The 27,869-nt window shown below is 38.1% G+C and overlaps 1 protein-coding gene across 11 annotated transcripts in view; it reads right to left on the minus strand.

Annotated features, from left to right (window-relative positions):
• Nucleotides 1-15,675: 15,675 nt before the first annotated feature.
• Nucleotides 15,676-27,869, minus strand: part of CLTRN (collectrin, amino acid transport regulator) — a 129,368-nt gene continuing 117,174 nt past the window's right edge. For 6 of the 11 annotated variants that reach the window (XM_045505080.2, XM_045505075.2, XM_045505077.2 and 3 more), the window contains one exon: nucleotides 15,676-16,556. In XM_045505080.2, the coding sequence (XP_045361036.1) occupies nucleotides 16,370-16,556 (187 nt within the window). In that variant the 3' untranslated portion in view covers nucleotides 15,676-16,369. Of the gene's footprint in view, nucleotides 16,557-19,471; nucleotides 27,550-27,869 lie in introns of those variants that run through there. The other 5 variants (XM_045505076.2, XM_010968003.3, XR_006719345.2 and 2 more) reach the window with 4 other exon arrangements.

Below are 27,869 nucleotides of genomic sequence, written 5' to 3' on the forward strand. Positions count from 1 at the left end.
TTCTGACACACAGTGTCCCAGATAAGAGCTTATTAACACCAGTGGTACTGGAAGGATTGTAAGCACTGAGGCAGGAGAAGCTTTCTTTGGAGATATCAGAGCTCTGGAGAGCTGGAAGAACCAGGGTGTGGCTCAGAGGTAAGCTTGCTGGTCTGGTCTATAAAATCAGGGAAAGAAGCTTAATTGGGGCTTTGAAGTTTTCTTCTAGGTTATCCTGGAAACTGGTACTCTGCCCAAGAACAGTAATGTTTATTTGGTCGCAGGGCTCCTGCCTAGGTTCTCTCTGGAACCTAAGCAAGTGGGAGATGTGGAAGAAAGTACATGAGATTATAGAAGGATTCTGGTTCCCCAAACCAGAGAGATAGCGAGTGGATAAATCACCTTGGGAATCCTCAAGTGCCTAACATCTGAGCTTCAAGGAGGATCAATCTGGCAGTCAAGAGTTGAAGGGTACGGGGTTGGGAAGGGACAGACTGGGATTTCAAAATGTAGAATAGATAAACAAGACTGTACTGTGTAGCACAGGGAAATATATACAGGATCTTGTGGTGGCTCACAGTGAAAGAGAATGTGACAATGAATGTATAGATGTTCATGTATAACTGAAAAATTGTGCTCTACACTGGAATTTGACACAACATTGTAAAATGACTATAACTCAATAAAAAAAAAAGCTTCAAAAAAAAGTTGAAGGGTAAAAGCTTCAGTCTCATGCCCACATGCATACATTTACTTGGAATTATAGGAACTTTCCTGAGACTTCAGAATCTACCATATTTTAAATCAAAATCTCTTGGCTTTTGATGATGCAGGAGGTATAATGTTATCACAAATACACAAAAATTAGAAGCTCAGTTGGGTAAGAGCCTTACTACTAGTTCATTCTTTGTTATTAAAGACCATCCTGTAATTAATCTTATCAGGAATATTATTTGCCTGAGAAATATGTTCAATGTCTAGAAACTAGAAACTATCAACATAAATCCCAGGGCAGCCTTGCATCTTTTCTGGGACAGTTGGAATGTGGTGGATATTAATAATATGCATTTGGATTCCATCCAGAAAGGAGTCAAGGCCTTATTGCCTTGGACTTTGGATAATGCCATTATGTTACAAGATGTTATTTTTGGATCTCAGTGACTCTCAGTGTTTTAACATTGCTTTAGATAAGGTTAGGCAAAGCCTCAGCAATGTCTGCAAGGGTGAAGTCACTAGCAATTGTGAAAATTGAAAACTTGAGAACATACTTGGAGGAATTCTCATAGAGTATCGTTCTCTGCTCAGCCTTTCCACTGGATTTTGTGATTGGTTTTGTCCCAAGTGTTTCTGCCTCTCCTATTGTAACACTGGAATCTTCCTAAAATAAGCTGGGGAGCAAGAGTTAGTTACAGCTCGCTGGGCAGCTTGATAATCTTTGGGAGCTGATTCAGAATCCTCTCTGAATTTATTTGGTCAAGAAGTCCTTAGGCCCAAGTTCCATACAGATTCAACATGAACCTGAAATTCAGGGATAGCTCCAACTATTCTGTAAGATGTTTCTGGAAGATCTAGGATTTCGGGGAGCATGGGGCACCCTAGAGATACTTTTGGTAGTCTAGATCCATGCCCACAAGCAACATACTCCTTGGAAACCTGGAGAAGCAGTGAGGAAGGGCAAAAATCTCCATAAATTACTCAGTTGGGATTTCAACCTGGCGCTCTTTTAAGGAGAAAGCTGCTGGTAATCAAAAACCAGAAGTAACAGGGCCCAAGACAAGACAAGGCATTAGGTCAGGCCCTAATATACCCATCAGTGAGCATTATGCATTAGCAAGTCAGCATCCTTGTGTCCCTGCATTTGATCCTCACAACAACCCTATGAGGTAAGCGACAGCATCATTTTCCTTTTCTAGATGAGGAAACCGAGGCATGAAATCAAGATCACAAAACTGGAAAGCAAAAGAACTGGGGTTTGAACCTCAGCAGTCAGACTTCATGCCTAGACTCCTTGTGGTTAGAAAGGGCTTTTTGAAAGAATTCATGTTGCAGGTGTGGAAGAGATGGGATAGTCAAGGCAGAAAGAAGTATAACAGGTATAGCTTAGACAGCCTGAAAAATGGTCCCAAGATGATATCAAACTTGTATGAGTTACAGACACAGTTTCTCCTTGTACTTCTTTTCTTTTTAATCTAATTTAATTTTTAGGGGGGAGCGGTAGTTAGGTTTACTTGTTTATTTTTGGAGGAGGTACTGGGGATTGAACCCAGGATCTTGGGTATGCTAAGCACACACCCTACCACTTGAGCTATACCCTCCTCCCTCCTCCTTGTGCTTCTTTTACTGCATTCACCTTCACAATTTTCACTAAAGGGAGACCACTGGTGCTCCACCCTCTTTTGGTGGAAAGCTATGTTTTTCTCAGTAGGGTGAGACAGAATGTTCAGGAATAGAGAGTAATTAGAGATCATAGGATGACAACCTCAGATGGCATGGCAGTAATTTTGTTCTCTTCAAAACAAATCTGTATCAGTGATATAGAGCAGTGGTTCTCAACCAGGGTGATTTTGCCTCCCAGGGGACAAATGACAATGTCTGGAGTCATTTGGGTTTGTCACCACTTGGGGGAGGGTGCTACTGCATTTACGGGTAGAGGTCAGGGATGCTGCAAAACACTGTACAATGCATAGGACAGCTCCCTACAAAAAAAGAATTACTTGGCTCTAAATGTCAAGTGATGAGATTAACAGACCCTGGGCTAGATAGTGCTATGAACACAGTACTCTCAAGAACTTTCTCCATCTCAATCAGGGCCAAGCAGAGTAGTAAACTGCCTACTCCTAATAGCAAAGCTGCCAAGTATCTAATCCTGTCTATACATATCAATAATAAATAGGACAAAGCAGGAAAGAACAAAACATAAAATATCAGTACAAATAATTAACCTTGACTTGAACATGACAGAGGCAAAAACTGACAACTGTGTGCAGGGCACCAATGTATATCGTTTGCTGAGTGTTCACAACCACCTTTGTGGAAGTTGTTACTTTTCAAACACTCAGCAAGATCAGTAACTAGCTATATGTCACCCAGTAAGAGAACTGGGGTTTAACCTGTCAGTATCTTTTCCATTTCAACTCCTGCCTCTTTCCATGGGATCTGGTAAAGTTCAAAAGAGCTAGTAAGATTGTCAAAGAAGAAGATAATTATGATTTTTAAAAATAGATGAAAATGATGTAGTACTTCTGCCTTGAAATTTGTTGACGTCAATATGTAGGAGATATTATCCAGACAGCTCTGTCTTTCCCAAGAAAAGAACAGGAGGAAATGTGCTGAAGGGACATGGCAAAAGTTCAAGTTTAGTCTTAAGGGAGAATCACTTGACAATTGTGAACACTGACATAGGCTGTTGAAGGGTGTTGTGTAATCTTTGTCTCTGGAAGTCTTCATAGGCTGAGGAGGGTTTGGATATGGCCTTGACTGAGGGGGAGGACATAGATGGGCAGAGCTCCAGTCAAATGCTGCTCTGGGAAAGAGAAAAAATAACAAAAAGGAATGAAAAATTCTTACAGGACTAATGGGACAGCATTAAGAGAGATAATGTCTATATCGCTGGCATTCCAGAAGGAAAAGAGAGGGGGAAAGAAGTAGAATGCTTACTTAAAGAAATAATGGATGAGAACTTCCCAAACCTGGGGAGAGATATGGACATCCAAGTTTTTGAAGCTAATAGGTCACCCCAAAATTTAAATCCAAAACAATCTTCTCCAAGACACATTATAATAAAACTTTCTAAATTAAAGTCAAAGAGAATTTTTAAAGCAGCAAGAGAAAAAAATTTTCTCTTGTAAAGGAAACTCTTCCATTAGGCCATAATCATATTTTTCAGCAAAAACCTTGCAGGCTGGGAAAGAAAATCGGATGATATACTCAAAGTGCTGAAAGGAAAAAAAAAAGTCAGCCAAGAATACATTACCTAGCAAAGTTGTCCTTCAAAAAATAGAGATGAGATAAAGATTCCCTAACAAACAAAGATTGAGGAAGCTCATCACCACCAGACCTGCCTTACAGGAAATGCTGAAAGGAATCCTTCAAGTTGAAATGAAAGAGTGCTAATTAATAGCATGAAAATATATAACACATTGGTAAAGGTAAGTATATAGTCAGATTCAGAATACTCTAACACTATAATATGGTGGTATGTTAACCACTTAACTCTAGTATAAAGGTTAAAAGACAAAATTATTTAAAATAGCTTAGCTTCAATAATTTGGTTATGAATATACAATATAAAATATATAAATTCTGACATCAAAAAGGTAAAAGGGGAGAGTTTTTATACATGATCAGTTAAACTTTGATATTTTATCACCATAAAATATTCTGTTATAGCCATAATATGCAAGCCTCATGGTAACCACAAAACAAAAACCTACAGTAGATTCACAAAAGATAAAGAGAAAGGAATCAAAGCATACAATATGGAAAATCATCAGTTCATAATGGAAGGCAGCAAGAGTGGAATAAAGGAATAAGAGAACTATAAAACAGCCAGAAATCAATGAATAAGATGCCATTAGTAAGACCTTACCTATCAATAATTACTGTAAATGTAAATGTAAATAAATTAAATTCTCCAATCAAAAGACACAGAGTAGCTAAAAAAACAAGACCCAATATATACTGCCTACAAGAGACTCATTTCAGCTTTAAGGATATACAAAGTGAAGGAATGAGAAAAGATAATTCATGCAAGTGGAAACCAAAAGAGAACAGGGGTGGCTATACTAATATTAGAAAAAAAGTACACTTTAAGTAAAAAATGATAACAAGAGACAAAGAAGGTCACTATATATTGATAAAAGGGTCAATTCATCAAGAAGATATGACAATTGTAAATATCTCACACCCAACATTGGAGTTCCTAAATATATTAAGCAAATATAGATTTGAAGAAATAGACAATAATATAATAATAGTAGAGGATTTCAATACCCCACTTTCAGCAAAGGATAGATCATCCAAACAGAAGATCAACAAGGAAACACTGAACTTGAATCATACTTTGGATCAAAGGAACCAAATAGACATACATAGAACATTCCATCCAAAGAAGCTGAATACACATTCTTCTCAAGAGCACATGAAATACTCTCCAGGATATATCATATGACAGGTCACAAAACAAGTCTTGGCAAATTTTAGAAGACTGAAATCATACCAACTATCTTTTCCAACAATGATGGTATTAAACTAGAAATCAAAAATAGGAAGAAAGTTGGAAATTTCATAAATATGTGGAATTAAACAACACACTCCTGAACAACCAATAAGTCAAAGAAGAAATCACAAGGGAAATCCAAAAATATCTTGAAACAAAGGACAATGGAAACACAACACATCAATAACTTTTTAAAGATATTCCCCCCCCAAAAAAAAACCCCATACAAATGGCCAATAGGTACATGAAAAGGTACTTAATATCACTAAACATCAGGAAATGCAGATCAAACAGAAAAACAAACAACCCAACCCAAAAATGGGCAGAAGACCTAAACAAGCAATTCTCCAAGGAAGAAATACAAACGATCAATAGGCACATGAAAGAATGCTCAGTATCACTAATTATCAGAGAAATGCAAATCAAAACTACAGTGAGGGTTCACCTCACACCAGCCAGAATGGACATCATTCAAAAGTCCACAAATGACAAATGCTGGAGAGGCTATGGAGAAAAGGGAACCCTCCTACACTGCTAGTGGGAATGCAGTTTGGTGCAACCACTGTGGAAAACAGTATGGCGATTCCTCAAAAGACTAGGAATAGACTTACCATATGACCCAGGAATCCTGCTCCTGGGCATATATCCAGAAGGACCCTACTTCAAAATGACACCTGCACCCCAATGTTCATAGCAGCACTATTTACAATAGTCAAGACATGGAAACAGCCTAAATGTCCATCAACAGATGACTGAGTAGAGAATATGTGGTATATTTATACAATGGAATACTATTCAGCCACAAAAACTGACAACATAACGCCATTTGCAGCAGCATTGATGTTCCTGGAGAGTGTCATTCTAGGTGGGGTAAGCCAGAAAGAGAAAGAAAAATACCATATGAGATCGCTCATGTGAGGAATCAAAAAAAAAAAAAAAAAAAAAAACAGAAATACAAAACAGAAACAGACTCATAGACATAGAATACAAACTTGTGGTTGCCAAGGGGGTGGGGGGTGGGAAGGGACAGACTGGGATTTTAAAATGCAGAATAGATAAACAAGATTATACTGTATAGCACAGGAAAATACATACAAGATCTTGTGGTAGCTCACGGTGAAAAAAAAAAGTGACAATGAATATATATATGTTCATGTATGGCTGAAAAATTGTGCTCTACACTAGAATTTGACACAACATTGTAAAATGACTATTACTCAATTAAAAATGTAAAATAAAATAAAATAAAATAAAAAAGAAAGAAAAAGAAAAAAAAAGGAAATGCAGACCAAAACCACAATATCACCTCACACCTGTTCAAATGGATATCATCAAAAAGATAAAAGATAAGTATTGGTGAGGATGGTACACTGTCGGTGAGAATGTAAAATGGTACAGCCATTATGGAAATCAGTATGGAGATTCCTCAAAAAATTAAAAAATACAGGTACCATATGATCCAACAATCCCACTTCTGGGTATATATCCAAAGGAAATGAAAACAGAATCTTGAGGAGATATCTGCACTCCTGTGTTTATTGCAGCATTATTCATAACAGCCAGGATTTGGACACAACCTAAGTGTCTACTGATGGATGAATGGATAAAAAGTTCTGGGAATGTAGTGTATAGTACAGTGACTATAGTTAACAATACCGTATTGTGTGTTTGAAGTTTGGGAAAAGAGTAGATTTTATAAGTTCTCACCACAAAAAAAACCACTGTAACTATGAAAGGTGATGGATGTGTTAACTAACCTTATCATGGTAATTACTTTGCAGTATATACATATAACAAATCATTACATTATACACCTTAAACTTACACAATGTTATATGTCAATTTTACCCCAATGAAGTTCATTATATATATAACATGTGTGTATATATATATATATATATAATACATATAATGTGTGTATATATATGCATATATGTGTGTGTATTTATATATATATAAAATGAACTATTACGACCATGAAAAAAAAAAGAAATTCTGCCATTTGTGACAGCATGGGTCAAGCTTGAGAGCATTATGCTTAGTCAAATATGGCAAACAGACAAAGATGAATACTGCATGATCTCACTTATACGTGGAATGTAAAAAAGCCAAACTCATGAAAACAGAGATTAGAGTGGTGGTTACCAGGGGCTGAGGAGAGGGGGAAACGGGAGATGTTGGTCAAAGGGTACAAACTTCCAGTTATAAGATGAATAAGCTTTGGAGATTTAATGTGAAACATGGTGATTATAGTTAATGATACTGTATTATATACTTCAAAGTTGCTAAGAATAAATCTCAAATGTTCTCACCACAAAACAGGAGATGGTAATTATGTGATGTGATGGAAGTGTTAGCTAACACTATGGTGGTAATTGTTTTGCAATCTATATCAAATCAACATGTTGTACACTTTAAACTTACACAATGTTATTTGACAATTATATCTCTATAAAGCTGGGAAATGAACAAACAAACGAAACCAAATGCTGCTCTGGGAAAAAGAGTGCCAATCACAGCCCAAATGAGGCTTCTTCTCCCCTCCCCTCCTCACCCCTACGTCCCACTCCTGTGTAAGGACCTCGGTTTAACAGGCAGCCTAGCCCATCCTCCATTACATCTCTAACAGCCTGACCCAGTGGGTCCTCTCTCATTTCCAACCCTCTCAGGATCCCATCTCTCCCAGCCCCTTATAATTTCAGTTTTGAATGGTTAGATCTAGATGGTAGATAAATGGATGTTCATTATACTATTCCTCCAGCTTTATGCATGATAATGTGTATAATGAAAAACAGCAGGAGGTGTACAGGGGCTGAGGGCAGATGGTGTAGGGCCTCGTCACCACTGAGAGAGGTTGGAGTCTACCTGGAAAGAGATGGGTAGGCATGGAGCAGTTTAAGTAAAGGAATGATATGGTCTGACTTTCTGTTTTAACAGGATACGTCAGGGTTTTCTTCCTCCATTTAAGTCTGGCTCACTATAGGATGAGGAAAGCTGCAGTCCTGCTTGCAGTTTTACCAGAGCCTCTAAAACGTGTCCTTCATTACTCCTATGCCACGTATAAACAGCAAATGACCTAAATCAAGCATATCACAGGGAAAGTCAACAATTATCCAAAGTGCTATACAAACGCTGAAGCAAAAAGATAATCCTCATTTGTAAAATTTTCCAGTGGTCAAACACGTTCAATCTGTTTAAGATTCTGATTTCTCTCTATGCCACTGCCTGTGGTGCTGCATTCGGTTTGGATCGAGAATAATCCTAGCAACCACCTTGCACATTACTCAGTCATGGGGTTTCAGGCACCCCAATCCCAGTTCTTGTCCTGCACTGAGGACACACATGGCATGGCATAGCTGACATGTTCAAGTTATTCCAGGAAGAGGACTTAATGACAAAGTATTTTTTAAATGGAGATAAGCTAAACATAGAATAGTAATACTTAAAATATGGTAACTAAAAGAATCAGTCGCTGCGAACCCTCTAATAATGTGTGAACATTTTAAAATGCTGTATGATTTCAGGCAGGATATTTAAATTCACTCAGCCATTTCTTTTGTTAAGTAGGTTTAGTAATACTTGCCTTTGAATAAAATAATGAGAAGCAATAAAAATTAGTGAATAAAATGAACCTTGTGACTGAAACATTTATTCTTCAGATAAAATGATATTAAAACAATTTAACTTGAGTCCACAAAGAAAAGAAAAAAAATTTATTGAGGGAAAATATTTACAATATGGATATTCATATCGACAATGACTAAATCTTAAGACAACCTATCTATCTGGAAAGAAACAGATCTGGCAGGGAGGGGATGAATGGGAATACATAGATATGAAAGGCATCTGTTTGGATTTTCAACACAAAGTAAAAAAGAACTACAAAACTCTGAGAAAAATTGCCAAGTATACTGATTTCCAGCCCCTACACACTCACAATTCTCTCCGAAGGATTCCTGATAATCCTTGGGGAAGTTTTCTAGGTGGCTTTTTTTCCTTATCTATTGGAACGTGCTGTGTCAAGGCACTACGTCTGAAACTGTAACGTGAGTCTTTCTGTAATCACTGTTCTACTAAAATGAACCTTGGTATTCCCCTTTATAGCTAAGTAGATGATAATCTAGCAAGCAAATACTATAATAAGTGATGAGAATTTAATATAAGCCTCAGTCACCCTTGGAATGATGGCAAAGATATTAACATTGGCAAGCCTCTGTGACTTTGGAGCAAACAGATTTTAGTTCCTGCATTTATTGGTTTAAATTTTTAGTCCTTCAGAAAGCATGTTAGATTACCTGGAATTGTGATAACTAAAAGCCAAAAGCCTTATCATAGGGATGAATTGTTCTACTGCTGGCTTGTGGCCCTGTCCTCCCAGGGACCTTTGAGACTTTGCTTGTAAGAACTTCAAGGAATGAAGAAATAGGATGGGTGACTCATCCCCACATACCTGGCAGACAAGCCACAGGCACTCATCTTCAATACAGGAAAGTCTCAGTATCATTAGAATTTGACTGGATGCACAAAGTTCTACCATATTGACTAGTTTATTCAACAAAACAGCTTGTCAATCCAGTCATATAGAATTTTTTAACTGAACTGGTTGGGAGACTAATTGATTCAACAAATGTCAACTGGTTCAGTGATAGCGAGCCAAAAGAAAGAGTAATCATTTAAAACCATGATCATCATTACTAACTGAATTGAAGTTAATTAACACTGGGAAAAATAGCCAAGTTACCACAAGTTTCCCTCTCTCTGTCTCTCTGTCTCTGTCTCTTCAGGGATTATACAGGATTATATCCTCTGGGGGAAAATGAGGCATTGCTGGGGCTAGAAGTCGTGTGTACATACTTGAAAGTCTTTTTCCTTGCAATTACACTGGCAGAGTTTTGTAGTGTTTTTTTAAAAAAATTTATTTGGGTTGAAAATTCAAATAGATGTTTGATCTATGTGTAGCTGTCTTATTAGATGGGTAGGTATCTACTTCTGAGATTAAGCCATTGTAGCTATGAATCATTCATATAGTAAAATATTTCCCTTAAATAAACCCTTATTCCTCTTTATGGCCTCAAGTTGAGACGTTTCACTATCAATTTTAAGCCAAGACAGTGAATACAGACCTAATTTTTAATTAGCCAGGATCAACATCCTTTAGAGGGTCTTCAGAGGAAAATTCCTTTTACTAGTTCCATGTACTTCCTTATCCTTCCATTAAAACCTCCTTGCCCTCAAGCACTGACAATAAAATACAATCAAAGTTGGTTCTTATTAAATTGTCTTCATTTTTTGGTTTGTTTCTATTAAATTGCTAGCATTATGACAGTTTGTCTTCTAATATTTTACATCATAACGTACAATAATTCAGCTACATCATGAGTTAATACTTTCCTGTGAGCTGGCCTGAAGGCTGTCTTAGCATGTATGACCTATTTACAAGGGGAACATCTTTCCTAAATTCCAAAGAATTGACTAGCAAACTAATAGCTTAAACTACAGGAAATTGCCTTTTTCTGTAGGTCAAAAATGAATGCATAGCAGCAATTTTACCTGGTTCACCCTCTTAAGTTTTCAAATGCAACCTTGATACGAACTGAGTATTGCCACACTTCTTCAGTGTTCACTAGTTATGGTGGGCTAGGAACTAATCATTTAGAAGGACAAATGAATTCCAGGAGTGATCAACACATGAGTCTTCATTGAACTTTTACTAAGTTTTGCAAAAGGGGCCAGTTGTTCACTGCAGCAAGGCCCCTGACAGTGGCACCTTCTACACTTGCCTGCCCATGGTGGCTAGTGCTCACCTAGTTCTATGCCATTCTCAGGAGTTCTGGTTCCACCCTTTCCAGTGGTCTTGGATATGACCTAGCCCTGTTGTTCTGGAAATCGACTTTCAGATTGGGTCAAGAGATATCTGATACTTGAAAAAATCCTAGGATCACTTTCTCTGCAACTGATTAAAAGTCTCCCTTCATCCAACACCCAACACCCATATTATTGTCACATGTTCACTAATTTTCAAAAAAATAGAAGCAACATCTAGGGGGAACAATGGAAAAATTACATCTAGGGACACAGCTGTCATTCTTTGCTGGCCAAACTCTCCCCTACTGCCCAGTACCATGATAGAGACTTGTACCAACTATGTGCACCCCTACTCGGTTATAATAAAGAGGAGACTAATGCTGTGCTTTATAAGTTGGCCCATAGTCTCTGCCCATAAATAATATAAAATTCATTTTCAAACAATGCTGTGAAAACAAAGAGCAAAAGAACTCAATACGTCATTCTAAGTGAAGTAAGCCAGAAATAGAAAGAAAAATACCATATGAGATCACTCATATGTGGAATCTGAAAAAATAAAAAGAACATAAATACAAAACAGAAACAGACTCATGGACATAGAATACAAACTTGTGGTTGCCAAGGGGGCGGGGGGTGGGAAGGGACAGACTGGGATTTCAAAATTTGTAGATACTGACGGGCATATGCAGAATAGATAAACAAGATTATACTGTATAGCACAGGGAAATATATACAAGATCTGGTGGTAGCTCACAGTGAACAAAAATGTGACAATGAATATATGTATGTTCATGCGTAGCTGAAAAATTGTGCTCTACACTGGAATTTGATACGACATTGTAAAATGACCATAGCTCAATAAAAAAAATGTAAAAAAACCCCTAGAAATTATTCACTTATTCAAACCAAAATATCCTAAAAGAGAATGGTATTCTTAGTAATAAACTTAACCATATCATAAATAATGAACACGTCCCTTCTAGGAAATTTTATTTCCTGAATCTAGCATCTTATCTTACATAGAATGTCCATTCAATAAATTCTTGAGGCAGGGAGAAAGAAAGGAAGGAAGGAAGGAAGGAAGGGCCAGAGGGAAGGGCAAAGGAAGGATAGTAGGAAAGAAGGAAAGAAAATTTTCATACATTTTCTTATGTAATTGAGGTAACTAGACATGTAACATTTTTTATGAAAGAAAACAAGATGCAAAACAAAATAAAATACTATGTTAAGGGGCCCCATGACTTTGAAATAAGGACTAGGAATTTGGACTCTGAGGGATTTTATACTATTTTTGATTCTTAACCTGTGTTCGCTCCTATTTTTTATTCCTTATCCAGGGATGATAAATGTGTATACTTCACTTGGTGATATTAATATCTGGAATCTGATCACGTATCATTCTAAATGCAAGAGCTCACTGCATTCTTTGATATAGTGATGTGTTATCTTGGTTAGTCCTTGTGAAAAACAAGTTACTTGCATTTACATTTCTTCTGTGAAGCAAGTCCAGATATTACTATCATCTCAGCTAATTTTTTCTGTAGTGACCTGATTTTCAGATGCTTCCGTCTTTCCAGTTTCATCACAGTTTTTGCTAAGGACTTGGAGATTGGAGTGACAGCTGTTTTTTCACTCGCTTTACAACATTTTACTTCCAGTACATATCATCTTGCAATGTGTCCCCTTCTGGGACATTACAGGATAATTAAATTAAAGATTCAAGGTACAGTTGATGATTGACTGCTCTCTGATTACCCAGAGTATTTGTCAAAGGCCGTAAGCTCCATTTTGCTGTTATATTGAATGTCAAGTTTACAGCACATCTCTGCTAGCATGGAAAACTTCCCCAACAAGGATATTTAGTGGAGCAGACCTTTGCAGGTGAAACAAATGCCTTCGGCTTCAGGATAAACAGACAGTAAAGAAAATGATCTAGCGATCAAATTGGTTCATCCCACACCTTCAAAATAAGAAGCTTATCTAGGATCAGTATTTCTCACTCTTTTCTTTTCCATTATTCAGACTTCTCAGACATTTTTTCCTAATAGCTCATATAGGAAATTTTAATACCATAGATATACTTTTTATCTGTTTATGAAGTGGTCCTTCAGAGGACTATAAATCATTGTAATATCTAAACTTTTTTCTCCCTACCAAGAACAACTTCCACCCTCTTGAGAATGCATGTTTGGGATTATGCTTACTAGTGCACAGTGACAGAATTCAGATGATGTTTCACCAATTCTATATGCAAAGCTACCCTATTCTGGAGTATACAACTCAAGAGGATGTAAGATAGAAAACAGTTCTTTAGTAAAAATATACTGCCAACTGAAATCTCATTCCTCTCCTAAAAACAAGGAAGTCCTAATAATTTTAAAGACCATATGGTTCCCAAGTCAAAAAAGTTGCACCCACAAATTCAAACTCCTCCACGTACAGAGAGGGCGTAGGCTTTGCTCTCAGAAGGGATGACTATGAGCTTGCAACAGCCACCATCTCATTTGCTTGTTTATTAGCATACATTTATTGAGCTCTGACTATGTACACTTTCAGCTCCATGCGGGTATGGACTGTTTTCAATTTTGCTCACCATCACAGATTAAGGGAAAGAAAGAAGGAAGAGAGAAAGGAAGGGAAGGAAATAGGAAGACAAGGCACTGTGCTAAGTGACTTGAACACTGCTACTAAAAACATAACATTTAGTGTGAAGACAGAATTGTAAACAAATAAAAAAAATGAAATATAATCATTAGCTGAAAAGATGTATAGATATGGTGAGGTTACAAGGCAATGGTTAATTCTATCTGGTTAGAGGTAGGAGGAAAGTGAAGCGAGTTATGAAAACGTTTATGGAGACAAGGCTGTATTAGAAGACTTAGGTGGGCCCCAGAGCACTCTTGCCTTTGTGGTCTCCTTCTTGTACAAAAACGCATTTAAATGTAGTATAATTCTAGCATAATGAGATGAGTATCATTATCTGGGCAGTCTAGGAGCACAAAACCTGGAGGTCCAGCAAAGACTTCTAGGAGGATGAGAGGTTTAAGTGAGAGAAACTCTAAGGACAAGCTGGAGGAATGGCTGGAAGACAGGGCAGCGTGTTCCAGGGAGAGGGAAAAGCTTGGTCAAAGGCCTGTGAGAAGTGAGAGATCTTTTATGATTGGGTGGAAGAGAGAGAGAGAGACAGAGAGACAGAAAGGGGAGAAGGGTGAAAGATGAAGTTAGAGAAGAAAGTGGGAATCAAACTGCAGCAGGCCCTGTGTTAAGGAATCTGGCTTTCTCCTAAAGAGAATAAGAAACCATTTTTAAAAGCTTTTCTGTTAGGAAACCACAGAATCAGGTTTGAATTTTGGATATTCATCCAAGCTACAATGCAATCAATGGACCTGGGGGTCCACCAGGCACCCCCTTCAGGGCCCACATACCCATCCCTAGCTTCTGGAAATATTGGCTTTTGAAGGCTCAGAGCTGAGTCCTTCGATGAGAATTGCCCTCAGCCTCAGGGAACCGCCTTTTCCAAGGGCAGATTCTCTCCCAGAGAGCACCCATGGCCATACCTGGCTAATGTGGAGATACAAAGATCCAGCCACATTAGCTAGTCAGGGACAACCTCAGCTCCTAAGCTCCCTGAAGGACTGGCTGAGGCCTCTGATGTAACCATATTTCTGGTCACTTCTCCCTCTGCTTGATCCTACTTGATTAGTTTCCTATTGCTGCCTAACACTTGACCACTAACTTAGTGGCTTAAAAAACAAACATTTCTCATCTCACAATGTCCATGGGTCAGGAGTCTGGCCCCAGCTTAACTGGGTCCTCTGCTTAGGCTGCAATCAAAGTGTTGGCCAGACTGCATTCTCATCTGGAGACTTGACTGGGGAAAAATCTGCTTCCAGACTCACTCCAGTTGTTGACAGAACTCATTTCCTTGTGGTTGTAGGACTGAGGATTGCAGCTTCTTGTTGGCCGCTGGTTGGAGGCTGTCTTTGGTGCTGAGAGGCCAGCCACCAGCAATTTCTAGAGGCTGCTCACAATTTCTTTCATGTAGGCTTTCTCAGCATGGCCACTTAATCAAGCCAGCAAGGAGAGTCTCTAGAACAAGTCTGCTAGCAAGACAGACTCAGACATAATATAAGCTAATCATAGGAGTGACATCTCATCACCTTTGCTGTATTCTGTTCATTAGAAGCAAGTCACAGGTCCCCTCACTCAAGGAGGGGGAATGATATGAAGGCGTGATCAGGAGATGGCGGACACCTTAGAGTCTGTCTGCCACACTTGCCTTCCTCACTTCTTACAGGTGTATCTCCTGAGATCACGCCCCCGTAAACCTTGTGTATGCAATGACCCATCTTAGAGTTTGTATTCACTGGAGGCAGGGAAGGGAGTGAGAGACTACTGCTGTAACACCAACTATGGGTGATGGCACTGGGAGAGTGAGCAGCAAATTTTCTTTCTGTTAATAAATGTATAATATTTATTATCAGCAGTTAAAATGATACACGGCCTAACTGGAAGTAAAATCACATCTAAAAACTACAAGGTGTCTTCAAGCAAGGATACATACAACAAAAAGAATTCATTTCTAGGGCTGAAGAGCAGGTTAAAGATAACATAAAAAAAAATTAGGCCTAGTATGTTCCGCAGTGTCAAAATAAATCTCAGACCACAATCAGTCACTTAATCAAAAAGAGATGTTTAGTACTTTATTAAATTAGCATAGATTGTACTTTTACAAATTGTGGAAATAATCAATGAATAGAGCTACCCTATTAGAGACTGGTAGTCAGAAAATATATATAAGCAACTGTTGGTATGATAATAGGATCAAATTCCACATTGTATATCAACACTCCCATTTTTATCCATCTCATTTACAGTAATTACTTGTTGTTCTTGCTTATCTAGTCATATACAAAGTGATGTAAGTGATATTTAAAAAGGGCCCATTGTCGATGATTTATATACTGTATTATAGGCATTATCCACTGGAAAAAATTTTCTTAGGTCTTCAAAATGTGATATGTGTGTGTGTGTGTGTGTGTGTGTGTATACTGGTCTGACCTTATTTCTGGAGATGCTTAAATACTAATGTACTTTAACACCAATAACTACAAACATTACATGACTACACTTGCACACTCTGTTGTCAGAGAAATATTTCAGAACATTTTGAACGGTCAACCACTTATGATTCCAATGGTCTTCATGGGTATAATTCATTGCCTTTCAATTTCATGCACATTTAAAATTTCCTACAAAAGAAGAATGGTGAAACAAAATATATAATCTGCCTTTGATAAATTGTGATGTTCAGCAGTTGTACAGAAACAAGTGTTGAGTTTCATGGGGAAGCAAAACAACAGCCCTTCAAAGAGGGGTGAGCCGCTCATCCTCTGTCATAAAGGCATCATTGATGTGTCCTCCCTTCATGTCCAGGGGATCACAGGGGATGCCATTTTCAATTGTGATTGTGTTTTCACACTTATCTTCAGTGTCTTCCATCTCAGACGGTCCTTCATTCTTCCTGAATGCACATAAAGAGAATGATTGGCATCTAGGAAGAGAAAGCATGGTCTTCTGTACAAGCATGGAGATCAAGAAGGGGAAGAGAAACCGTAGAATAATGGAAAAATTGATGATGTGTATTTTAAAATAAATTTCAAAGATCATAAAGAGCTGATGAGGTAAAAAAAGATGCTATCAAGATTAGAAGTCTGCATGGATTATATATATATGTGTGTGTGTGTGTATATATACACACACACACACACACATATCAGAACAAGTGGTTTTATTTGGAATAGTAGAATATATATGAATATGTATATGAACAAATGCTTGTATACAAACACATATACACATGTACACACATGTACATTCACACACACAAATTGCGTGACGGAATGTGAAGAAAATGTATAACTTGGCAAGTTAAAGACATAACTCTAGGAGAACAATTTAAGAAAAACTGAATTTTAAAAAGTAATAAATTCCTCTTATAATATTTGCAAATTAATGATCTGCAAATGTTGAATAAAAATCAGATTGAAATGAGATATCAAGAAGTAAATCCATATTACTTTGTAGAAAGGACATAACCACTATAAATTGTAGACAGCACTGTTGGCTCTACTCATTACAGAACAGCTGCATTCATCTGTGAGTCAGGTTTTTGGAACTCAGAACACATTTTACTAATTACATTACAACTCATAGCTGTAATTCCAGGTCATTTCAAAACACTCTATATAACAGGATACATTTTTAAGTTACTTATTCTCAGACCCTTTGTAGACCCTGCTACCCAACACAAGTTAATACCAGGCCCTTAATATTTCCTTGAAGTATGGAAAGTTGTAGCCTTGAATTTAAAGAGTGTTCCTGTCTTTTGTGAAAGACCAAGACACTGAGCCAATTATGCTTGATATCATAGAGGTGGGGGAGAAAAGAGATGTGGGTACCTCTAGGCAGCCAGGGGGAAGAAGAATTTCCCTGAGGATTATCACAAGTTAGATGTTGGGGCACCATGGAGGCATGATGTTAGGCATGAGGCTCCCAGACTTGTCAAAGATTCTCTTGTCCCAGAAATCTGTGGAAACCCCAAAGAGGCAGACCTGAATGGATCACATGGCTGGGATGGTGGACATTGCTGTGGTGACCAGGATGGACTCCCACCATTATGAAAGTCCCTTAGAACCTTAGTGAGTCTCTAGTGGGTGAGGAGGTGGTGAAGATGCTCCATTGATGATTAAGGTAGTTTCCTATTAGTCCTACATGAGAGTCCATTTTAAAGTCTTTAAAAAATATGGTGGAAGAAGGGAGAGCGAAAAGACAGCTCTTGTTTACAAAAGAATGACAACTAATATAGAAGCTGTAACAGAAAAAGAAAATCACCATATAATAATTGATTCTAAGGAGGTTCATCAATGGATACTAAACCCTTGAGTGAGATGATTAGGGAACAGGATATTCACAGGGTCTCAATGTAACACCCTTATAAGCAATGTACATATCATAAAGAGACATTTGTATTTTGAAAAGGGAGAAATTTGGTGAACATCACTAACAATGAGACAAATTGGCAAGTGCCTCCAAATGTGATGTACCAAGAATAAAAATACACACACACACACACACACACACACACACACACATATGGGTAGATAGATAGATTTTTTTTAATAAAATTCTGTGTTCTGTGTCCCTGCCTCACTCCATCACCAACTCTTTTTGATCTGACTCTCTCAGGAGGAACTAATCAGACAAATCCAAATTAAAAGATATTTTGTAAAACAGCGGAACTGGACTCAGTATAGAGTAGCCACTCAACTAATGGGCTTAGAGTTGGATGGACACACATATGAGTGGCTGGCTAGCTAGTTAGACAGACAGATAAATGGCTGGATCAATGAATGTAGATCAATGATTGTTTGGCTGGATGATAAATCAATAGGTCGATAAATGGATGGGTGGATGGATGGATGAATAGATGGTAGTTAAGAGATGGAACAAACAAATGGATGGATGGATGGACTTATGCTTTGGGCAAAGTTACTCAGACAGGAGTCCAAGGTTGATTTTGAATGGGGTCCACCACAAGAGAAAGAGGGAAGGAAGGAAGGAAAAGAGGAAATACACACACATGATATTTCTTGTATCTCTAGATATTTTTTTCAAATGAATGGAGGAAAATACTCATTTTCATACCTTAGGAATTAGGAGTTAGAGTAGATTTTTCTAGGGTTTACTGATGGTTTATTAGATACTTTCAAATAGGTGGAGTTCATAAAGAAAAGTAAAGCAGCGTTGCAATACTGTAGAGCTCACTGTCATCACTTGAAAGTATTTTGTCATTATACATGCCACTGTCAAATGTCAAAGTGTGTCACTACAGGCCCAATGCCAGCAGTGGAAGTTGGGGGTTGTAGTCCCAGAGACCTGGGTAAGAACAGGCTGCTGTGTTTTCCCTTCCTCAGGGTGAAGACACTGCACTGTCCATTCCAAGCATAAGTGACCAGCAATCAGTGCTGGTTGGGGTGGCATGATGGGTCCTCCAGCCAGGTGAAATCACCTACCAGAGGACTAGAATATTTTGGTCCCTCCTCCTGTAGACAGGGGTATCATCACTTTCCATGTCCTCCAGAAAGCAAAGGCAATTGACATTCTATAACCATCAAACACATCACTTCCATTCATAGTATCCAACATTCATTCAGTAACTATGTTTTGAGTGCCTACTGTGTGTTGGAAGAGACACAGTTCTTGCTCTAAAGTGAAAAGAAAGGGCTCAGTAAAAAAGAAAAATGCCAAATTTCACTCATCCTCCCTCCCTCATTTTTATGGGTTATAAAAGAGAGAAGATATTTCAGTAGGAATAACACCCTAGTGACAAATGTATATTTATAAATTATCATCAAAAATGCCTAGCTCATGCAATTTCTCCCAAAATCATTCCTCATCAGGTCTGTAGTGAGTAATAAATAGCTTTCAATTTTTTATTGAAATATAGTCAGTTTATAATGTGACAATTTCTGGTATACAGTATAATGTTTCAGTTATACATGTGCATACATATATTCATTTTCATATTCTTTTTCATTATAGGTTACTACAAGATATTGAATACAGTTCCCTATGCCATACAGAAGAAACTTGTTATTTACCCGTTTTTGTGAGGAAGCCTCTTGTATTTCTGAAGTAAGAGATATTCTGCCAAAGTTCAGTAGGTATTTTGTGTGAATTGTTTCATCTGTGGGTGTAATTTTTGGTGTATTTGTGGGAGAGGATGAGCTATGCATCCTTCTACTCCGCCATCTTGGCAATCCACTCTTATCAGATTTTAAATAGTCAAGTTCTACCCTGAAATTTGTGTATGTAAGATAAGTATGAAATTCATATTATAAAAATCTTAGTAGATGGAGCATTCTGAGGTACGTGGAAATGCAATGGTAGTCTTAGAAATAACGGTTGCCAGTGTTCATCTGCCAGTTTCTTCAGTTAAAAAATATTTTTATGGTGTTAGAAGAAAAATCGCTGAGAGCTGGATGCTTGGCAGATCATGGCAAGAAATCTTGCCTCCCCCTCCCCAACCACAAAGGAGAAATAATCCACTGGGCATCACAAAGGAATGGGGGAGAACTAAAAAGGGAGCTGCAAATGGACGAAGACAAGGTTCTCTTCTTTAGAAGGATTTCTCAACCAAAATGATTCTGAGTGAAATCGCTGTGGAAATTTATCAATCTGAGCTGTGTTCAAGGCAAATTAGGTACATATTATTCTTTCGTGACCTTAGATCCAGTTGTTCAGAGTCTTGGCATTGCTGGGCTTCACAAACTGCAGTGTCACTAATTTGTGGGCTGGTGGACGTGATAAGAAGCTCAAAGGTTATCTAACAGTAATACAGCCCTTTGTCACATTTCGTAGTGTGTCCTGTAATAAACTGATTCACTGCCTGCGCATTGCTGTAAGAATAATAAAACTTAATTATCTTTTGGGATCATTCTGACTCAATGTTCTGCTAAAAACATGAATTCTTTCTACTGAAGAATAAAATTGAGTGCTAATGACTTCCGCTGTTCCTGCAATGTCAGGTGATTCAGGAAGAGGATTAAAAAGAAAAACAAACCCATGACTCAAACACCTGAAACTAGCTCTTAGGAGCCTTTAGAGTGGGTATTTCTCCTAAGTCCAGAGAGAAGAGGGGCAAAAGAGGGGACAGAAAAAGTAAAGGCACACCTTGGAGATAATGCAGGTTTGGTTCCAAATGACCACAATAAAGCCAGCCAGATGAATGTTTTGGATTCCCAGTGCATATAAAAGTTACATTTATACTGTATTGTAGTCTATTAAATGTGGAATAGCATGATGTCTAAAAAATTGTACATATCTTAATTTCAAAATACTTTAGAGCTAAAAAATGTTAACCATTGTCTGAGTCTTCAGCAAGTCGTAATCTTTTTGCTGGTGGAGGGTCTTGCCTCAATGCTGATGGCTGCTGAAGGCTGGGGTGGCTGCGGCAATTCCTTAAAATAAAACAAGAGTGAAGCTTGCAGCTTCAGTTGACTCTCCCTTTTCTGACTGATTTCTCTGTAGCATGCAATGCTGTTTGATAGCATTTTACCTCCAGGAGAACTTCTTTCAAAATTGGAGTCAGTCCTCTCAAACTCTGCTGCTGCTTTATTAACTAAGTTTATGTTATATTCTAAATCCCTTGTTGTCATTTCAACTATCTTTACAGCACCTTCACCAGCAGGAGACTCCATCTCAAGAAACCACTTTTTTGGCTCATTCATAAGAAGCAACTCATCATCTGTTAAAGTTTTATCATGACAGTGCAGCAATTCAGTCATATATTTAGGCTCCATTTCTAGTTCTCTTGCAATTTCTACCATATCTCCAGTTACTTCCTCCACTGACACCTTAAACCCCTCAAAGTCATCCCTGAGGGTTAGAATTAATTTCTTCGAAACTCCTATGTATGTTGATATTTGGACCTCTTCCCATGAATCGTGAATGATCTTAATGGCATCTAGAATGCTGAATCCTTTCCAGAAGGTTTTCAATTTACTTTGCCTGGATCCATCAGAGGAATCACTTTTCAGGGCAGCTACAGTCTTACAAAATGTATTTCTTAAATAATAAGACTTGAAGTTGCTCCTTGATCCATGAGCTGCAGAACAGATGTTGTGGTAGCAGGCCTGAAAGCAACAACAATCCTGTTGTCCAGCCCCATCAGAGCTGAGGTGACCAGATGCATTGTCAACGAGCAGTAATATTTTGAAAGGAGTCTTTTCTCCTGAATAGGAGGTCTCAACAATGGCCTTAAAATATCCAGTGAGCCATGTAAACAGATGTGCTGTCATCCAGGCTTTGTTGTTCCATTTATAGAGCACACACAAAGTAGATTTATCATAATTTTTAAGGGCCCTAGGATTTTCGGAATGGTAAGTGAGCACTGGCTACAACAGTGGCCCCTAACAAGAGAGTCAGCCTGTCCTTTGAAGCTTTGAGGCCAGGCACTGCCTTCTCCTCTCTAGCTATGGAATTCCTAGATGCATCTTCTTCCAATAGAAGGCTGTTTCATCTACCTTGAAAATCTGCTGTTTAGTGTAGCCACCTTCATGAATGATCTGAGCTAGATCTCCTGGATAACTTCCTGCAGCTTCTACATCAGCACTGGCTGCTTCATGCTGCACTTTCAAATTATGGAGATGGTTTCTTTCCTCAAACCTCATGAACCAAACTCTGGTAGCTTCAAACTTTTCTTTTGCAGCTTCCTCACCTTTCTCAGCCTTCATAGGATTGGAGAAAGTTAGGGCCTTGCTCTGGATTAGGCTTCGGCTTAAGGGAATGTTGTGGCTGGTTTGATCTTCCATCCAGACTACTAAAACTTTTTCCACATCAGCAATAAAGCTGTTTCGCTTTCTTATCATTTGTGTGTTTACTGGAGTAGCACTTTTTATTTCCTTCAAGAACTTTTCCCTTGCTTTCAAAACTTGGCTAACTGGTGCAAGAGGCCTAGCTGTCAGCCTATCTTGGCTTTCAACACGCCTTCCTCATTAAGCTTAGTCATCTCTAGCTTTTGATTTAAAGTGAGAGACTTCTGACATTTCCTTTCACTTGAACACTTGGAGGTCATTGCAGGGTTATTAATTGGCCTGATTTCAATATTATTGTGTCTCAGGGAATAGGGAGGCCTCAGGAGAAGGAGAAAGATGGAGAACAGTGGAGCAGTCAGAATACACAACACTCAGCATTATATGGGCATGGTCTGTGGAGCCCCAAAATAATTCCAATAGCAAGGTCAACAACATTGCTCACCAACAGTAACATCACTGATCACAGATCACCATTACAAATATAATAATAATGAAAGTGTTTGAAATATTGCAAGAATTACCAAAATGTGACACAGAGACACAAAGTGAGCAAATGCTGTTAGAAAAATGGTGCCAATAGACTGGTCTGATGCAGGGTTGGAAGAAACCTTCAATTTGTAAAAAAAATGCAATATCTGTGAAGCACAATAAAGTAAAGTAGAATCAAACGAGATTTGCCTGTATTGGGTGGCCCACGTAGGTAGGGGGTGTTGAGGAACAGGGTTTGCCAAAGACAAAGTAGTAGCAGCTAAAAGCAGAAAGAGTATTTCTGTCTCCTTTCAAACAAGATAGGGCTGAAAAGCCAAGGCCCAAGAACAGCCAGAAAAGCAACCAAGGACAAATATGATTTTAATTATTGGGGAATTGGGACTGTCATCATAATCAGTATGGATGATTCCCGAGGAAAATAGCAGTGTTGCTGGAATAACTTCAGTAGGCACTGCAGCACAGTGAGACTGGTGGGCTTTGGCATCAAGCCCAACTGGCTTAAATACTGGGACCCCTACTTTCTAACCATATGACTGCTTGTAGGCAGATCACTTTTTATCAGCCCTGTGATAGCAAAACCAACAGAAACCAGTACCTATTACATGGCAGAAGCCAGACTAAGTGTACACATCATCTCATCTAATTCCTATTGCAAACACTATACAGATTTTATTATTATCCCTGTTTTTCAAATGAAGGAGCTGAGATTCAAATATGTGGAGCAACTTGTCTTTCAGAATGGGACAAGACTGGTGAAAGGAGCGGACCCAGATAGAACTCTATTTAATCTCCCCAGGCTTCACTCAAAACACATATTAGATTGCTTATTGAGCGTGTACATTTAAGAACAGCAAAGTAAAACAATTATTAGCTCTAATAGTTCTGATTTTATTTACAATTCTATTTTCAAGACTATTTGTTCATTTAAGACTTTATAAGAATGTAAAATTTCAGTATATGAAAATGTTGGCTGAGTCTCAGTGCCTTGTGTGAAAAGATGTATAGAAATCCAAATGCCCTTCTGTTACTATTGACTTTATGGGAATAGAAATATAACCAGAAATAAACCAAGTGAATTTACTAGTGACTCTGTTCAACTGTGAGGATTAGCTAGGGTTCTGGGTCCTGAGTCCTTGACCTTGCTTTGTTACCAACTATAAGATTATAATCTCCCTGTAGACAAGGACCATCCATGTTATCTATGTACGTCTCTTCCACAGTATGGAAGAGATGGTTCTATATAGTTCTATATCTCCTATCACAGAACGGATAGTCAATAAAGGAATAAGATATTTTTATCTCTCTGGGCCTTGGCTTCTGGAGAGATGGATTTATATCATTGTTAAGGACCCTAACATTATAACAATCTGCTTATATATGGGATTCATGAATTAATCCTACCATATACATGAAAGTCTGAAATTGTGCTGTGACTCTTCTTTTATAGCACAAAGTGCCAGGTTATATAGCATTAGCACTTTGTAACTGCTTTTTGATGGTGGTGCTATAGTACTTTACATTGATAGAGCACCTTCCAGTGCATAAAGCACTTGTGTGTATTCTCTAATCTTGCCTTCCCATCATCCTAACTATTTAAGAAAATATTATCCTCATTATCCATATGTCACCAGATCAAGGCCATTCAGCTAATAAATGCCAGGGCCTGAGACTGGAACCCAAAACTGAGAGTACTGATCCAGTGCTCTTTCAACTAAAATACACCTCACATCAGCAACTTCATGATCATTACCATTATCACATCACCCTCACCATCACAATCATCATTGTCACCATCATCATCTACCATCACCATTGCCATTATCACCACCATCATTATCATCATCACCAGCATCATAAAGCTGACCAGAGAACTGAAATATCTACTTCCAGGCTAGAGCTAGACACAGATTTAGTACAAACATCATTGTGAAGTATATGCAGCTCATCTTCGTTGCCTTCCCACCTATTCAACTCCCTAATTGTTGCCCAAAGGTTAAAAAAAAAAAAACCTTCCCAACTTTTTTCCTTCAACAAATCTCTCATTTCCACAAACTCCTATTCTCAGTAGACGGTAACAGAGAGGCAATCTCCTCAAATTATCTCACGAAAAGGTGGCAGTTGTAATAGAGTCCTGAAACTGGCTAGTACAGGCTTACAAGAGGTGACTGTTAAATATTCAGAAATTCCAGACTTCATAAGAAGTCAGCAAATGCTACAAATCAGGTATTTTTTTTAGAGAGCTGGTTAACTAGCTTACCGCTATTATAGTAACCAGCAGACCTAAGAAGATCATTTGCCTTTTAAGATAGGTGTTCGTTAACTAATAAAATCCCAAGAAATGAGCCATTGAACTGGAAAATTTTCTACAGTCTGGTGGCAACATCTGGATGGAAAAGAGATCCTTTTCTAGTATCCCTTAATCACAGAAATAGGTTAAGTTCATCTTGAATGATAACAGTTACTGTTTATTTAGTGCATATTATATCCTGGGTACTTTATACACATTTACCTCACCCAATCCCCATGGAAGCTCCATGAGGCATTATCTCCTTATTACAGGTGGAGAAACAGACCCATGGAAATTAGATGACTCAACCAAAATCATTCAGCTAAAGGGTATAGTTAGTATTTGAGTTCAACTAGTTTGGGCCCCAATGACTGCACACTTTCCACCCAGTGGTTCTGAATAATCAATGCAATGCTGTATTGACACACCTCACAGAATTGTTAAAGCTTTACTTGAGAAATGTCCTCAATAGTAAGTTTAAATATGCATATATCTTAAATGACACTGGCACTCTTCTTCATAGAAGCAGAATGGTGATTTAGATGACACTGTATTCCCTCCTCGTCTTCTAGGTTTAAGATTTTGTTACAGAAATTATGTCCATTTATTATCTAACGTATGGATTGAATTCTTGAGCAAATCTTTGTCTTCCTCAATACTAAAGGCTTTGAGGGGTAACTCCCATCTTTCCTACAATTAGAAAAGGCTTTCATCACAATTATCAGGGCTCTCCCACTCCAAACTGCACCCTCTCCTCACCTTTGGAGCAATACTTTACCCAAGAGAAACCCACCACAGATTGTATCAGACGTAAAACACAACAAATCAATTTATCTTCAGAGGGTTGTCATAACTGTCCTGACTGTATTTCCTAATTATTGATGCTCTCCAGGTTTACACAGGAGATCTGTCCATCTGCTTTCCTAGTTTGAACACGAAATAAATTTGTGAAGGCAAGGTTGTGACAACAGCCTCACCTCTCCCAGGCAACAGATTATGATGCTACACACCCAATTATTATATTACTGCAGAATCTGCTCAGAAGGAAAGAGATAGCTGATCCCAGTGCAAACTAGCTGAAAGACCAACAACTGGCAGGATAATAAAATACTAGTAACAGCTAACACTTATTGAGCGCTCACTGTGCGCCAGGCACTACTGTAAGCACGCTACCGCATTAACTCTTTTGATTCCACCAAATGAATTATTTCTAATGTACCCCATTGTCACTCTAGCAAAGTTATTTATGCACAGACAGTAAAGAAAAATTTAACCAACTTAACTCGAGCACCACAAACCATATTCTGTTGAGCTTGGTTTCCTTGACTCATTGCCTGTGCTTCCTGATATCCACAGTTAATGGATTATGCACAGGAGCAGAGTCTAGGCAATAAATACTTTGAATTTAAGCAGTCTATCTCCAGAGTCCATTCTTCTAACTCCTACACTATATCCCACTAGTGAGGAAACTGGCAACCAAGGAGATGAGGTGAATTCACAAAGGTTACAACTGTTAGAAACCACAGAATCATAGCATTTCAGGATACTTAAAGATATTAAATAAAGGTATTCAAATACTGCAAGAGACTATTTCTTAATGGATACAAATGAACAATTTGTATCAAATCTCTTAGTATTATTTGTCATGCCAAGATCAACAAAATCAAGCAAGAAGGGGGAGGGTATAACTCAATGGTAGAAAGCATGCTTAGCTTGTGCAAAGTCCTGGGTTCAATCCTGGGTACATCCATTAAAAAATTTTAAATAAATAAACAAACAAACCTAATTACCCCCCTCCTCCAAAAAAGCTTAAAAAATAAAAAAAAAAGAAAATTAAGCAAGTACAACTTGATCTTAATCTTTTGAGTTTAATTCAGGAACTAGACATAAATCATATTTATTCCATAGCACTTCACTTACTATTTGTGAAAAAAATTGCAAAGCCCCAAATTTAAAATGATTACCTTCTGCTAGCAATCAGGGTGAAACATATGGAAACTAGAAAAGCTCAGGAGAAACACGTAGGTGAATACATACTTGGCCAAACATAACCCGCACATTCTGTGTGGGCACCAATCTTTCAGAAAACCAATTCATGTTCTTGTGATTCCCACTTACCAGAATTCCTCTTCCTTGGTATCAGAAAGGAAGGTTTAGAAGCATCAAAATGTCTACTAAAGAGTTGAAGACTCTCTCCACTTCATCTCTGGATCAGAGGTACTTGCAAACAAAAGTATTTTCTCCTTTCACTGTACTGAGAAATCTTGCCTCTTCTCTACCTTAGTAATTCTCCCACTGGTCGGAAATTCTCTCTTGAAGTAATGTCAATAATTTAGACAGCAAAGTTTGCGCGTGCCCCAGAATCCAGGCAAATGAACTTCAGCAATGGGAATCTATATGTAAATAGTTAAATTGGAAGCTCTCAAACTAAGTGAATTAGAATAGCCTAGATATTCATTCTAATGCATCTCCTCCAATTGTACACCAACTATACTTCAATTTTAAAAAATGCATCTCCTTCAGATAGTTGACATTAGTGGGTCTGTGGTAGGGAAAAGGAACCTACATTTTAAACAAGTGTTCCAGGTGATTTTGATGAAGGGAGTTGATTCAAAGGCCACGGGTCTATATAAAATCATAGGCACTAGAGGGATTACCGTCTATCAAGGGGTGGGAAGTATAAAACACCGCAAAAGTACATGGCACAAGATGG

Source organism: Camelus bactrianus, chromosome X (assembly GCF_048773025.1).
Source record: "Camelus bactrianus isolate YW-2024 breed Bactrian camel chromosome X, ASM4877302v1, whole genome shotgun sequence".
Taxonomy (NCBI): Eukaryota; Metazoa; Chordata; class Mammalia; order Artiodactyla; family Camelidae; genus Camelus; species Camelus bactrianus.